General features: G+C 53.2%; 1 protein-coding gene across 4 annotated transcripts in view; it reads left to right on the top strand.

Moving 5' to 3' along the window:
* SACK1H (scaffolding CK1 anchoring protein H) overlaps positions 1 to 13,780 on the top strand; it is a 29,421-nt gene extending 15,641 nt beyond the window's left edge. For 3 of the 4 annotated variants that reach the window (XM_085214661.1, XM_085214663.1, XM_085214664.1), the window contains 5 exons: positions 2,550 to 2,878; positions 8,351 to 8,811; positions 9,730 to 9,894; positions 10,218 to 10,342; positions 10,906 to 13,780. In XM_085214661.1, the coding sequence (XP_085070787.1) occupies positions 8,365 to 8,811; positions 9,730 to 9,894; positions 10,218 to 10,342; positions 10,906 to 13,570 (3,402 nt within the window). In that variant the 5' untranslated portion in view covers positions 2,550 to 2,878; positions 8,351 to 8,364 and the 3' untranslated portion in view covers positions 13,571 to 13,780. The remainder of the gene's footprint in view (positions 1 to 2,549; positions 2,879 to 8,350; positions 8,812 to 9,729; positions 9,895 to 10,217; positions 10,343 to 10,905) is intronic. The other variant, XM_085214665.1, reaches the window with a different exon arrangement.
* The last annotated feature ends 580 nt before the right edge of the window (positions 13,781 to 14,360 follow it).

Raw genomic sequence — 14,360 nt, 5'->3', positions numbered from 1 at the left:
TGTCATCGAATCATAGAATCCTTAGGGGGCCTTGGAAGGCCATGGTGTCCAGCTGCCCTGCAGTCCACAGGGACACAGAGAGGAGAAGGGGCCAAGACCCCCCTCTCCATTTCTGCTGCTCAGGTCGGTGCAGGGAGCAGTGAGGTCGCCTCTCAGCCGTCCTTTCTGCAGGCTGTGCAGGCCGAGCTCCTCCGCGCAGCACCTGGCTTCCAGTCCCATCTCCAGCTTCCAAGTATCTTCGTATCCTTTCTTATAAAGAGATAGTAGTAAAAAATAAATAGGAGTATCTTGGGAGCCTCGTTGTGAAAAGCCAGTATTAGCATGTTACCATTTTGGTCTCATTTGCAAGGAATTAGTCATCAAATGCTGGCTCCTTCGGCTCTTACCAGGAGGCACGGCCGGGAGCAGCTTAATTAACAACACCAAGTTTGAAGCGGTATCGCAGAGCTCTGCAGGTTTCGTGTGGCTGGTCCCAGCGGAGGTAAAACCCAGTAGTGCATGAACTGAAAGCAGTAGGAGCTGAGGGGAATCTGCAAGGCGGGCAGAGCAGGGGGTGCCTGCAGAGCTGATGGAATCCAAAAGCTGGTTCTGCTGCACCGCAGCGCGTTAGCACGCGTAGCAGGCTCTGCGCAGGGGGCACCCAGCCGCTTCTGCAGGATGCGCCCGGCGATCAGCTCACGTTTACCTTGACGGTATGCGAAGCAGGGTCATATCTGCCGCTGCAGCTGGCTTCTCTGCTGCTGGCGTTGACGGGAAGGTGCTTGGAAAGCGCGCTGCTCGTTCTGTGCATCTTTCGCCGTGCAGAGCTGGGATGTGCCCTGGGTGGAATAGCAGCTTGAGAAGCTGGAGGATGTTTATTGGGGTGCTGTGCGTTCCTGGGGCATTTCCTCACAGAAGCTACTCGGGCTTTTTAGCCCCTACAAATGGTTCGGGGCAAGTAGGCAGTATTGATTGTGCGCATGGAGACAAAGCAGCGTTCTTCGTGCAAGCCCCTGTGTTGCTGCTGGTTGGGAAATCAATGAGTGGCAGCCAATCCTGCAGCATGCAGGAAGCACACGGAGCACATCACCTCACCTCACACCACACTTCTTTTCCAGCCACAGAAGTGCTAACAGCTGCTAACACGAAAGCACTCCAAGCTCACTGCTACTAGGAGCCGCTGGTCTGCTGGCTGGCGACCCTGCGCACAGCACGCAGAGGAGCCCTGTGGTCCCTTTCAACCCAGGCCATTCTAGGACTCTGTGATTCTACTCCAGTAGCGTTAAAGAAGGTTGTTGTACGGAATATCATGGCATTATCCCTGCAGGAACAAATCCCTGCCTGCAGAGCATCCTTCAGGCCTGGGCAGTCGGCTGCCAATGTGTTTGACGCAGTGATAAAATGATGGTCATGGAGTCACAGAACCCCAGCACGGCCTGGGCTGCAAAGGCCCACAGCGCTCATCAGTTCCAACCCCTGCTGTGTGCAGGTTGCCAACCAGCTGCCCAGGCTGCCCAGAGCCACATCCAGCCTGGCCTCGGATGCCTGCAGGGATGGGATGAGCATCCACAGCCTCCTTGGGCAACCTGTGCCACTGCCTCACCACCCTCTGCATGAAAAACTGCCTCCTCACATCCAACCCAAACCTCCCCTGGCTCACTTTAAAGCCATTCCCTTTCTCCTATCAACAGCCTCAAGAGCAACTGGTTGTGTATATAAGGAAGGATTACCACAGCCTCTGGGCCCAGTGGAAATTGGAGAGGGTTGAAGTTTCTGTGTATGAGCAGAAAAAGCTCGAGTGAGTGAATGTAATAATAATACTCTGATTGAGGACTACAGGCTTTACCCACTGGCACAGGTTGCCCAAGGAGGCTGTGGATGCTCATCCCATCCCTGCAGGCATCCGAGGCCAGGCTGGATGTGGCTCTGGGCACCTGGGCTGCAGGTTGGCGACCTGCACACAGCAGGGGTTGGGACTGATGAGCGCTGTGCTGTTTGCAGCCCAGGCCGTGCTGGGGTTCTGTGATACACTCTCAGTCTGTATCAGCCTGTTTTCCATCCCGCACAACACGAGGTGCAGACAGTTGTTCCATTTCTCGTATACCAGCAGTTGAAATGCCTGTGCAGTAGGACCCCAGCTTACTGAATGCCTTCCAGGTAGCTCCCAAGAGCTGCCCTACTGCTTTCGCTCTGCAGAATCCCATTTGTTTTTTCCTAAGAGCTGCAGAATATCTAAGAAAAGTCCTACTTGGGGTTTGTGTCACCTGCTTCCAAGCAGCCGCACCGCTGTGGGATTGATTTGCAAGGAGGGGACTGGGGAAGCATCCCAGAAGCGTGCTGACTTTGGGATTTCCTCACACTTCCATTCCGGGTAATCTGACGACTTCTGGAGGGAAAAGAGCTCATTTTTACAGCGTTCTGCCTCTCCTTGGGAGCAGCACGACGGTCGGACGCCGCTGCTCCTGCTTCGTGGTACCCACTCGTTCGGGACTGTCCTGTCATGGCAGCTCTGCAGCACTGAGGTTTACAGCAGCGGATCCATAACTTCGGTTGTGTTTTTTTCCCCACAGTTCTCAGGTTTGTGCGTCTGTTGCGAAGACAGCAGCACCCGAAGGACGCGAGGAGCTGAATGGCAGAGCCTCGGCAGGCGGGCGCGGGAATGGCGGGCTCAGCAGCCGGCAGCTGCTCCGCACGCAGGGTCTGATGGTGCTTCCTCAGCGCCGCCTTCCAAGAAGGAGCTGCCTGGAAGAGGACACGGCGTCTCCCTCCCCACCTCTCCCCCCGTGAGCCCAGCAGGGCGACGGCGCAGATTTTGCAGCCCGGTCACTCGGCCGCAGGAGCGGAGTTCGGTGCGATCCAGTTCGGGTGTTTGCCGCAGCCCTCTGGCTCTGCTCCACAGGTAAAGGTGATGTGGGGAACCGCCTCCCCTCCTCCCCGCCCGCCTCGGCCCCGCGGCTCCGAGCCCAGGTCGGCACCGATCCGCGCTGCTGCCCCGCCGCCAGGCGGGTGCTGCGGGTGCTGCCGTGCGCTGAGCGGCGGGAGGGCCGACGGCGTCCGGGCTGTGCTGACAAAGCTGCTCCCCGCCCGCCTGCGGCCGCACCGCACCCTGGGCGCAGCCCGCAGAGCCCAGCAGACGCCCCGTGGCTTTCCCGGCCTGGGCTGGCACTCCTTAGAGCGCACGCAGAGAAATGACGGCTTCCAACACGTATGTGCGGCCAACGCCCTCCTGAAGGCTGTTTTTGCTGTGGCAGCACAACTGGGTGCAGATGTCCGTCCCTGTTTGTCTCATCGGCCTCCTTCCAAACCCCCCGGGGCTGCCGTCCCACCTCAGCTGCGATCTCTGTGTTCAGTCCCACAGGAATTCCTCCCGCTCTGTGTTTGCCGTACGCCAAAGACTTAAAGAAAGACATGAATACGATTTTGCTTTCTCAGAAATGCACTTCTTCAGTTGTCCACCTCTTGCTGGTCCGTGCTGACAACCAGAAAGCCTGCGGTGTCTTCAGCGGCTCCCTCTGTCGCAAACACAGCCCCCCGTTATTTCCTGCCCCACCTTTCCAGCCGCGGGCTGTTAGATAGCGGGGAAGGGTTCTGACGAAGCGCTGCCTGTCCCTCCTGCTCACAGCTGCCTCCTCGGGCACTTCTTGGTGCCCACCGGAGATACAGGGCCCAGCAAATCTTTATTTATATAGACACTTTGAGAAAGCAGGCAGTTTCCCTCATAGAATGGCCTGGGCTGCCAAGGCCCGCAGCGCTCATCAGTTCCACCCCCTGCTGTGTGCAGGTCGCCAGCCAGCAGCCCAGGCTGCCCAGAGCCACATCCAGCCTGGCCTCGGCTGCCTGCAGGGATGGGATGAGCATCCACAACAGAATCACAGAATGGCCCGGGTTGGAAGGACCCCAAGGATCCCTGTAGAGGGGCCTCACAAGAACCGAGCAGGGGAGGACAGACGCCTGACGATCCCCTCCCTGTCCCTGCAGCCGCCCCGTTTTTAATGCAGTGCGGAGCACAGCCGGCCTTCCGGGCTGCAGGCGCTCGCTGCCGGCTCAGGTCCAGCTCCTCGTCCACCAGGACCCCCAGCCCTTCTCCGCAGGGCTGCGCTCGGGGAGGAGAGCGTCTCCTCGTGTCCCGCTGTCTGCACTCTCTCCCCTGCCCAGGCCGCGGCCGTTCGGCTGACATCCCTCACCCAGGCAGCGCTGCGTCTCCTGCTGCCGCTGCCGCCTCCTCAGCCCCCGCCGCCACTTCGGCCGCTGCAGCACCAGCGCTGAAACCGCACTCACAGCCAAGCCGTGCCGCCGGCGGCGTTCGTCCCCACCGGACGTTTGTTCCCTGCCCCGCGCCCGTTTCCCCTGCGCGGGCGTCCAGGCCGTGTCCAGCAGTGCTCGTCGGCCTGAGCTGCTGTGAGGCGCGTGGCTCAGCGGTGAGGCTGACCTCGTTGTGGAAGTGCCAGCTCGCACACCCACAGTTTATGAGAGGCAGGATTGCTAACAGCAGCGGCTCGGGATGTGCGTGGGGATGAATCCGGCTGCTTTTTCACCCTACGCTTTAGTCATTAGTGGGAATTTAGTTTGGAAAAGACCTGTCTGAAACTACTTTATTCATTAATTAGTTCTTGACTCAGAGATAGTTGGCCTTTGTCAGCAATCGGGAACTGTAAATCCTGGTGAAGTATCAGTGCTGTGGGATGAGACTCAGAGGTTTAGGCAGATCCATTCGTCATTCCGGTACGGCCGGGTGCTGTGCTGAAGTGAAAACAGTTCTTCATCCTGGGATGCAGCGACGCTGGAAGTGACAGAAGAGCCAAAATCAGACGAGAAGCGATGCCTCCCATCAGACTGATGGTCAGAGGCTGGAGATTGTTGTGGTCCTTTTCAATCCAGGCCATTCTGTGATTCCGTGGTACCAATTTGGTGTTTCCTCGCCGAGGCAAGCAGGGATGCATAGGGAAGAGTGGCAGTACTTCCCCAGGGATCTCTTGTGGTCCACAGCGAGACCTTTAACGGTCTTCAGAGGATTTTCTTTCCATCTGTGGAGATGCCCATTTGCTTTCTGAACGCTTGCAACGTATCAGTAGCTAAAGCATCCTCTGGGAAGGCATTCTGCGCAGCAGGAGCAGTCGAGGAAGCTTTCTTGATGCCCAGTCTGAAGCCACTGCCTGCTCGTTTCATTTGAAAGCCCTTCAGTTCTTGTATTGGAGGAGAAAACACCCTCTGTCCTGCTCATGTTGTGTAGACGTCTTCTGTAGGCTAAAGATTTGTACTTGGCATTCATGATAGCCTTTTCAGATGTGAGGACGAGACTTTCACACTTGCAACATGTCCGGGTTTTAAGTTCCCTCTAAACCCGTATTCTTTAATAAGGGAAGTTTCAGATTAGCTGGCATTTCTCCTTTTAATATCCATTTTGTGCCTTCTTGGTTTATGGCAGCACTGAAACATTAATTGATATAGTACAGAATTAAGGTACTCGATCACTTTATCAGCGTTTAATTCTCCTTGCCTTTTTCATTGCCAAGTCAGTACCGTGAGGTTCCTCTGTTTTCTCTGCCTTCTCTGTTTTCGCAGTTCCTGCTCAGCTCCCTGCCCCTAGCATTACCAGGCATTTCGCCTGCACGACTGTCCCCCTTTATGCTGGGTCTGAATATGCAGAACGGCGTGGGCTCCAGCACAGCCCCGGGATGCCTGTGAAGCCGTGGAGCTGCACGGGGCGCGGAGCCTGCGTGGCCTTCCAGCGGGACGGGGGGACTGAGGATTCTGTACCACTAAAGTGGGGGAGGTCGAAGAAGAGAGGAAAAATGAGGATGATGCTGTTTGCGATTTCATTGCTTTGGTGCTGTGGGCTGCTTCAGGCGGTCCGTGAATCCAGGAAGGGCCTTCAGTCCGAGAAAGCATTGAACCCCGAGAGCATTTCCTTGAAGGGGGGGTGGAGACCCTTCCAGCGTGGCTAAGAGCAGTGCAGAGGAGACTTGAGCACACCAAAAGGGAGGCATTCGGTGCTATTTAGTGCTCACCAATTTGCAGAACGGTCCTGAAGCCTTTTTCTTCCCCCCACAACCAGGCGATCATTTCTGTGTTGCATGCTATTGAGAAAGGAGCTCCTTCCGCCCTTTGTGCTCAGCATCCCTATGGAGGCAGCTTGACTCGAGCATCAGGGACGGCCGTGCTCTTCTTCTCTATCGACGAGGAAGGCTCTGCGGATGTCAGTGATGGAAGCATTGTAGTGCAGGGTAGGAAGCCAGAGAGCTTTGGAGCTCTCTTCAGATCAGTGAGATCCCATTCTGTGAGTTGCTTCTCTGCCACCATCAACTTTTCTTTCAAAATCTGCTGAAAATCAGGTTTGTCTCGAGTCTCAAGCAACAGCTTCCCTGCAGGCACCTCACTGTAAGGCCCCAAATTAATCAGCTCAGCTTTCCCAGCCTTAACTCCAGCAGGCTGAAGAAGAGTCGTGCCCCTTGTTTCTGTTTCTTCACGGCTCTCATGAGGACGCAGCGACACGGTGCCCTGAGACTTGCCTGCATTCCACTTATGGCCTTGCTTCTCTTCACACACTGAGCGACGTTAAAACACAGTTTCTAAGGATTCAGGGGGGGCATTTGTAGACCTGCGTGTGCGTTTGCTCAGCCTACTCTATTATGCACTGTAATTTTTTTATTATTATTATTTTGCATTTGGAAATGAGCTTCAGTGGCATTCTGATAATAACCAGCAGCACAGTTTTTTTCAGAGAAAGAAATAAGAAGATTAAAATAAAAGACAAATCTTAGCTTAGCTATGAGCAATCTCTGGCCCAGAGGCCCACGCATCGTTTTTGTTCATCACCGCGATGCCCTCATTGATCTGTTTCTGATTTTGCCCCCAAATATTGAACCGCATTAAATTCCTCCAGTGATTACCACCTTTGCCTGCTTAAAGGTGAGCATTAATTATGAACAAACTTTCTGGTAATCCCAGATATGGATACAGATTGGAAGAAGGACTCCTTGAGATAGTCCTGCTGAGAGGGACTGGGAGGTCCTGGCAGATGAAGAAGTGAGCCAGCGTTGTGTGCGTCTGGAAGGTCGATAATATCCCAGGCTGCATCAGAAGAAGAGCAGCCAGCAGAGCGAAGGGGGTGATGGCGCCTCTCCGCTCTGCCCTCCTGAGGCCCCGGATGGAGGATTGCATCCAGGTCTGCGATCCCCAAGGCAGGAAAGATAAGGAGGTTTTGGAGAGGGTCCAGAGGAGGGCCACGAAGGTGGTCAGAGGGCTGGAGCACCTCTACCGTGGAGACAGGCCGAAGGAAATGGGCTCGTACCTGGTGTAGGGAACCTGCGTTGGCAGGGGGGTTGGATGGATGATCTCTGGAGGTCCCTTCCAACCCCTGTGATTCTGTGATTCTGTGATTCTGTGATTGACTGTACAGCCTGGAGAAGAGAAGGCTGCGGGGTGACCTCACTGTGGCCTTTCAGTATGTAGAGGGAGATCATAAACAGGAGGAAAAACAGCTTTATACATGGGCAGATAGTGATAGGACAAGAGAGAATGGTTTTAAGCTGAAGGAGGGAAGATTTAGGGTGGGTGTTGGGGAAGTTTTTCACTGAGAAGGTGTTGAGGTGCTGGAACAGATTCCCCAGAGGCTGTGGATGCCCCATCCATCCCTGGAGGTGTTCAAGGCCGGGTTGAATGGGGTTGATGGGGTTGGATGGGGTTGGATGGGGTTGATGGGGTTGGATTGGGTTGGCAGTGGTTGGATGAGGTTGATGGGGTTGATGGGGTTGATGGGGTTGGATGGGGTTGGCAGTGGTTGGATGGAGTTGGATGGGGTTGGATGGAGTTGGATGGAGTTGATGGAGTTGATGGGGTTGGATGGGGTTGGATGGGGTTGAATGCGGTTGGATGGGGTTGGATGGGGTTGGATGAGGTTGGATGGGGTTGGATGGGGTTGGATGGGGTTGATGGGGTTGGATGGGGTTGGATGGGGTTGGATGGGGTTGAATGGGGTTGGATGGGGTTGGATGGGGTTGATGGGGTTGGATGGGGTTGGATGGGGTTGGATGGGGTTGATGGGGTTGGATGGGGTTGGATGGGGTTGGATGGGGTTGATGGGGTTGGATGGGGTTGATGGGGTTGGATGGGGCCCTGGGCACCCTGTGCTACTATTTGATCTGGTGGTTGGCAATCCTGCCTGTGGCAGCAGGGCTGGAACCTGATGATCCCTGAGCTCCCTTCCGACGCCAGCCATCCTATGGTTCTGCGGTTCCCCAACATTCTCTTCTCTTCTGATTTTGCCGTCGTGACCCCTCAGCTTTCACCATTTGTGAGGACGGATGTCACTGAAGCGGACCTGCTGCCGTGACTCTGGCCGTTCTCATGGTTGGCTCTTCTTTTCTTGCAGCTCTCCCTCCCCTCATGGCTCGCCGATCTCAAAGCTCCTCGCAGGGGGACAACCCGCTTGACCCTAACTACCTTCCCCCGCACTACAAGGAGTACTACCGCCTGGCTCTGGATATACTCACCGAAGAGGGCAAAGAGAGTTACGAACGCTTTCTGGCAGAGGAGGCAGCCCCTGATTTCCTTTGCAACTCAGAGGTGGATCACATCCTACAGAACCTGCAGAAACCCCAGTATGCCAATCAGGAAGGTAACACAGACACGGCAGGGGACAACGACGTGGACGGATCCTCCGGGACCTACTGGCCCATGAACTCAGACCTCGCCGTCCCGGAGCTCGACCTGGGCTGGCCCATGGTCTTTGGGTTCAGGGGAACAGAAGTAACAACCCTGGTGCAGCCGCCGCCCCCCGACAACCCCAGCATCAAGGAAGAGGCTCGCAGGATGATTCGAGCTGCTCAGCAGGTGAGACGTGAGGGAGTCCGAGAGCAGGGGGAGGCTGCGGGTGCGTGAGGGGACGCGTCGTGTCCTCTGCTGGGCTCCTTGGTGCCCAGAGTCAATTAGAGGAGGTTACTGAGGACACTTCCTCCAGTGTCTCCAGGAGTGGAGGCTGCTGTCTTTCCGGGCACCCTGTTGTTAATCTTTAGTCACCCTTACAGTAAGAGGTTTTTCTTCTGTCGAAGTGGAACGTCCTGCATTTCAGTGTGTGCCCATTGTGTCCTTTCAGTGCGTAACACTGAGATGAGTTTCGCTCCGTCTTCCTTATTCCTTCCCACCAGGTGTTGTTGTACGCTGGTAAGAGCTGGGAAGGACAGGGAAATCCTACAGAGCTTTGAACCGCGGGATCATTTCAGGTAGCCATGGAGAGAGATGAGGGGTTTCCCTTCAGATTAAGCAGCCCCAGATCCCCAGCTGACACTCACGTGCCTGGTTTTCTGGGGCTGCTGTCAAAGCTACAATTAAAAGCTACTTCAGAAGGGACTGGCGGCATCTAGAGGTGGCTCTGCAGTGGCTGACTCAACATTGGTCAGGAATGTATTTGAAAATGACAGATGTGCTGGAGGGAGTGAGGGGCGGTGCCAGGCAGGTCAGTGATACCTGCCAGCGCGGTTCTGTGACCAAAAAATGCCTGCTGTGAACACTGGATTAATGAGGAAGGGAATGATCAGCGGCAGTGAGGATTCTCGCTCACTTTGCAGCTCATGTACACAATGCAGACGTCAGACAGGAAATCTGTTTCCAGTTCTGGAGCCCACCGAATAGGAAGTTGAAATGGAGTCAGTTTAACAGGGCAGCTTTGGAATGCTGTGTGCTGGGCAGCACGAGCTGGGAGGCCACAGGCAGGCACAGGCCTCCGAAGACTTCCCTGTGTTCTTTTCCTAGGTGGTAGCCATAGTCATGGACATTTTCACTGACGTGGATCTGCTGTTTGAAGTGCTGGATACTGCTGCTCGCAGAGTCCCTGTGTACATCTTGCTCGATGAAATGAACTCTCAGCTTTTCCTTGATACAGCTGCTAAATGCAGAGTCAATCTGAACTACGTGGAGGTGAGCAAACCAAACACCAACCCGACCCGCGATTCCCATCCTCAGAGGGGTAAATCTGGGGCACATTGGGCTGTTCCTACGGTGAGAACCTGAGAAAGGGGAAACCGGGGCCAGAGAACAGAGGAATGCACACGCGAAGCCAGGAGACCTGGCACAGTATCGGCCTGGGGGCAAAGGCACGCTGATAAAAAGGGTTGCTTATCCCCTGTGCATGCAGACAGAACAGCTAGTGCTGGAGTGGAAGAATGGTGGCAGGAGGGACGTTAAGAGAGTAAGGGGAAAAAAGAGAGGCAGGGGAAGTAACAGCCTTGTCTGCTTTGCAGTTCCTAAGGGTGAGAACAGTTTCTGGCCCAACCTACTACTGCCGCACGGGGATGTCTTTCAAAGGACACGTGAAAGAGAAGTTCCTCCTGGTGGACTGCATGGTGGTGCTGAGTGGCAACTACAGGTGAGAAGCCCAGTGATGCTAATGGCCCGATGTCACCCAGTAATAGACTTTGTTTGCTGGGTAATGCAGCTTCAGCTGCTCCAAGCGAGGAAGTGTTAAACCTAACTCAAAAAAAGGGTCACCAACTCTACCCAAACAACCCAGTCCAAACCAGAGCAGTTAAAAGAGACCCAGGAGAATGTGTTTATGTTTCAAGTGCAAGTTAGATGCATGGAATTACCCATTTCCCATGCTTTCTTTATTAATGACTATACTATGCTCATAGAATCATAGAATCCTAGAATCAGAATCCTAGAATGGCCTGGGCTGCAAAGGCCCACAGCGCTCATCAGTTCCAACCCCTGCTGTGTGCAGGTCGCCAACCAGCAGCCCAGGCTGCCCAGAGCCACATCCAGCCTGGCCTCGGCTGCCTGCAGGGATGGGATGAGCATCCACAGCCTCCTTGGGCAACCTGTGCCAGTGCTGAACATCAGGATGAATTTCTTCAGACAAGCAAATGGTGAAACATGGAGTAGTGCAGCGGAGTGATTTGGTGCTGACGCTATCTTTACTTCTCTTTGTAGTTTCATGTGGTCTTTTGAGAAGATTCACAGGAGCATTGCACACATCTTCCAGGGGGAGCTGGTGGCCAGCTTCGATGAAGAGTTCCGAATTTTGTTCGCGCAGTCAGAACCTCTCGTTCCTCCAGCCAACGTCTTGGCAAAGGCAGAGAACCCATTTGCCATGACTCCCTTTGGCAATAACATGCCATTCTTTCCTAAAAAAGCGCCCCTCATGTTCCAGAGGGACGACAACCTTTTTCCCTCCTTTATGGACCGAGTTGATCCAGACAGGTACTTCCTGTCCAACTTCCGGCGCGATGATTTGTTACGCCACACCGTGGAGGGGTCAGCCATGCGAATGTACAAGAAGGTAGAGATGGAGAATGCTCAGATGGACCCCGTCAGGGGTTTTCTCCGTTCCAAGCAGCTGGAGTTGGATGCTTTTAAGAGACACAGTTTTGCAGAAGGAACGTTTGAAAATTTTGCTTCTTCTAAGCAGTATGCCAGGCAGATGTTCGTGAACAATATGGACGAATTTAAAATCCAGTCTAGTCATTTTCAGAAGGATCAGTTCTACCAGTACCAGTTTGAACACCCCCACCTTTCTGGCAGACCCCAGGGATTCTTTGACAGAATACGAGGCGGTAGGCCCGGATTCAATGAACTGGAAGAGGGAGGACCCCTTCCCTACGGAGAGGGACCCAGATACCCCGAACTTGAATCCGGTTTCCCACAGGAGGGTTTCCCCTTAAGGCTGGATTATGTGCCTTCCAATTCTTCCAGGGAAGTGAGACATGGCTCTGATCAGCTGAACCCTGCAGGCAATGGCCCAATGGGAATGATGCTAAGACGGCAGAATATAGGACAGAAGTTTATTTGCCAGACTTCTCCTACGCAGAAGCAAAGCCTGGAACAGCGCCTGTTCCTGCAAGACAAAGATGAGGACCAAGATCAGGACAAGAACACTCAGGAAAATAGAACAGGTTTACGCAACTGGAGGATTTCTTCATACCTCAGTGCATACCAGTCAGAACCAGAAGAAGGTCTCCCAATGCCCATGGAATCGGAAGCGTACAACGATGTTCTTGGGGATCCCCTCGCAAAGCACCCCACGGACCTCATCCCAGCATTCAAATCCCCTGTGTCTTTTAATAGCAAGTCACTGGGGGTTGAAAATGCCAAAGAATTTGCAGATCCTGAGAGAGGAGGTGAAGAAACACCTATGATGAAACAAGACGCCTTTAGGTCCAGAATAAATCCCTTGATCCAGAGGAGCTCAAGACTCAGGTCCTCTCTGATTTTCAACGCTGCCAAGTTAGATCAGCCTAACACGACGATAGAGAAGGTTCAGATGATCCATAAGGAGCAGGTGTCCAATGAACTGACAAAAGACAATGAAACTATAAAGACAGCCACCTCGTCGAAAGTGGCAGAGCTCCTAGAGAAATACAAAGCTGTGGGCAAAGACGCCGAGCGAGCTGCAGTCACTCACACCAAAGCCGTGTCTAGCTTTCTCCAGGAGGAGTCGCAGAGCGCCGAGAAGAAGTGTACCAAATCCGTGCAGTATAAGATTCTGGAGAGTAGAGTACTGGAGTCCAAAGACCCCTGCAGCACCTACAAGATGCACGGAGAGACTGACAGAGCGTTTGGAATGGCTTCGTCAAGCCCCCAGCTCATCGATGCTCTGAGTAAAGACCCCTTAGCACACCTGGGCGCTAAAGTGGACAAATTATCGTCTCGGTTTTACCCTATAGAGAATAAACCCGCTCTGCCAGAAAAGGAGAGTCTTATATTTGTAGGAGATACTCAGAAATTGGCTCTTCCAGAAAAGAAGGAGAGAGTGACCTTCAAGGACGACGCTGAAAAATTGGTCAGTGCAGAACTGAAGAAGCCACAGGTGAGGACGGGCACCACGTCAGTCATCGAAAACCTGTCTAAGGGTCCAGGATCCGACAGCTCCCTCAATAAGTCCGAGGAAGAGTGTTCCAAACAGGAACAAAATACAATGGAATTTTTGAGAAAAGGATCCCTACGGTTGAAGCAGTTTCTGAACCCAAAAGGTGAAAAGAAACTGGAGGAGGAACCCAGTTCGGAGGTTGGCAAGTCTGACAAGCAGCCCGTGGCTCTCAAAAGATCTTCCATAGGCGACTGTCAGGAAATGGTGGTGGAGGAAGAAAAAAACCACAAGTTTGCGACGCCGCTTCCTCCCAAAAGCAGCCAACCGGCGCAGGGCAGATTTCCCTCATCCACAGCCAACATTCTCTACAGCAGCAATCTCCGTGATGACACCAAGGTGATCCTGGAACAAATCTCTGCTAACAGCCAGAAGAACAGAGCTGAACTGGCCAAGCAGCTGCCATCCACCAGCAATCCCGACCTTTCTAAGTCAACTCTGAGCCTGGAAAGGAAAGCCGAGAAGGAGAAAAGCTGCAACATCCACAGATCGGAGAGCTTTGGGAGCCAGAAACGAAATCTTCAGCGGCAGCCATCGGAGGACAGAGATACCCTGCTGAAAAAAATGGAGAACATGCGGAAGGAAAAGAGGGTGTACAGCAGGTTTGAGGTCTTCTGCAAAAAGGATGAACATACGAGTCAGGGCGAGGAGGAGTACGACGCGGACGCCAAAGACAAGAAGATGGGGAAGTTCATGCCCAAAATCCTGGGGACCTTCAAGACCAAAAAATGACCGTGGGAGCGCTGTTTAATTCCGTATCGTCACTGACTGTCAAAGCCAATGAGGAAGACACGCTTTCATGATGGCTGTAAAGCTCTTTGAGGTTGGCAAGTGGGATGTGTTCAGCAGTACTCCTGTGGCACAGAGTGCCCCTAGTAACAGGAAACCTTATTACGGTATATTTAAAATAAAGTTATTAAATTGCCACGATGCTTAAAATAACGATGTCTCTTTATCTAACGGCCAGGGAGTCTTCCCAGTAGGTAGGAAAAATAATTCTGCTTTCAGTAAGGAGAGGAACAGCAAAAAAAGAAAAGAAACATCAATGCTTGAATTCAGTCAGTGTAAGCAAAGCACACACGTTGTCTCTCAGGTGCAGATTTCGGTACTTAATACCGAGCTGATTCGGGAGTTCCCCTTTTGAAGAATGACAGGGGAAAAATATACACGAGTAACTTTTGTTCCTTAGGTGTGGCTGTGGTCTGGTCTGCAGAAATGCCCACTTTTCCTATCCGCTGTTTTATCAGCCCGTTGGTTAAGTGTTATTATTGGTTTGTTTGCTTGTGTTTAATGGAAGTATTGCATTGGAGGCTGAGCTGAGAATAGCAGCTGGAAGGCCACGGAAGAGGAAAGGGACGATTAATTAATGAAGAAAGAGATGATTTCCGAATCATCATCACGCTTTTCAGCTGAGTCGTGAGTTTAAGCCATTATAGTTAAGTAGTGATTTGTGTAATCCTGACCCATTAGTGGAGAATTCCTGTGAAATTCCACAGAGTTCGTTAAAAGAAGGGGGGAGGGC

The sequence above is a fragment of the Meleagris gallopavo genome, chromosome 32, assembly GCF_905368555.1.
Source record: "Meleagris gallopavo chromosome 32, MGAL_WU_HG_1.1, whole genome shotgun sequence".
In the NCBI taxonomy this organism is placed as follows: Eukaryota; Metazoa; Chordata; class Aves; order Galliformes; family Phasianidae; genus Meleagris; species Meleagris gallopavo.
Note: the sequence above shows the minus strand (reverse complement) of the source record. Positions and strands in the feature narration are given on the sequence as shown.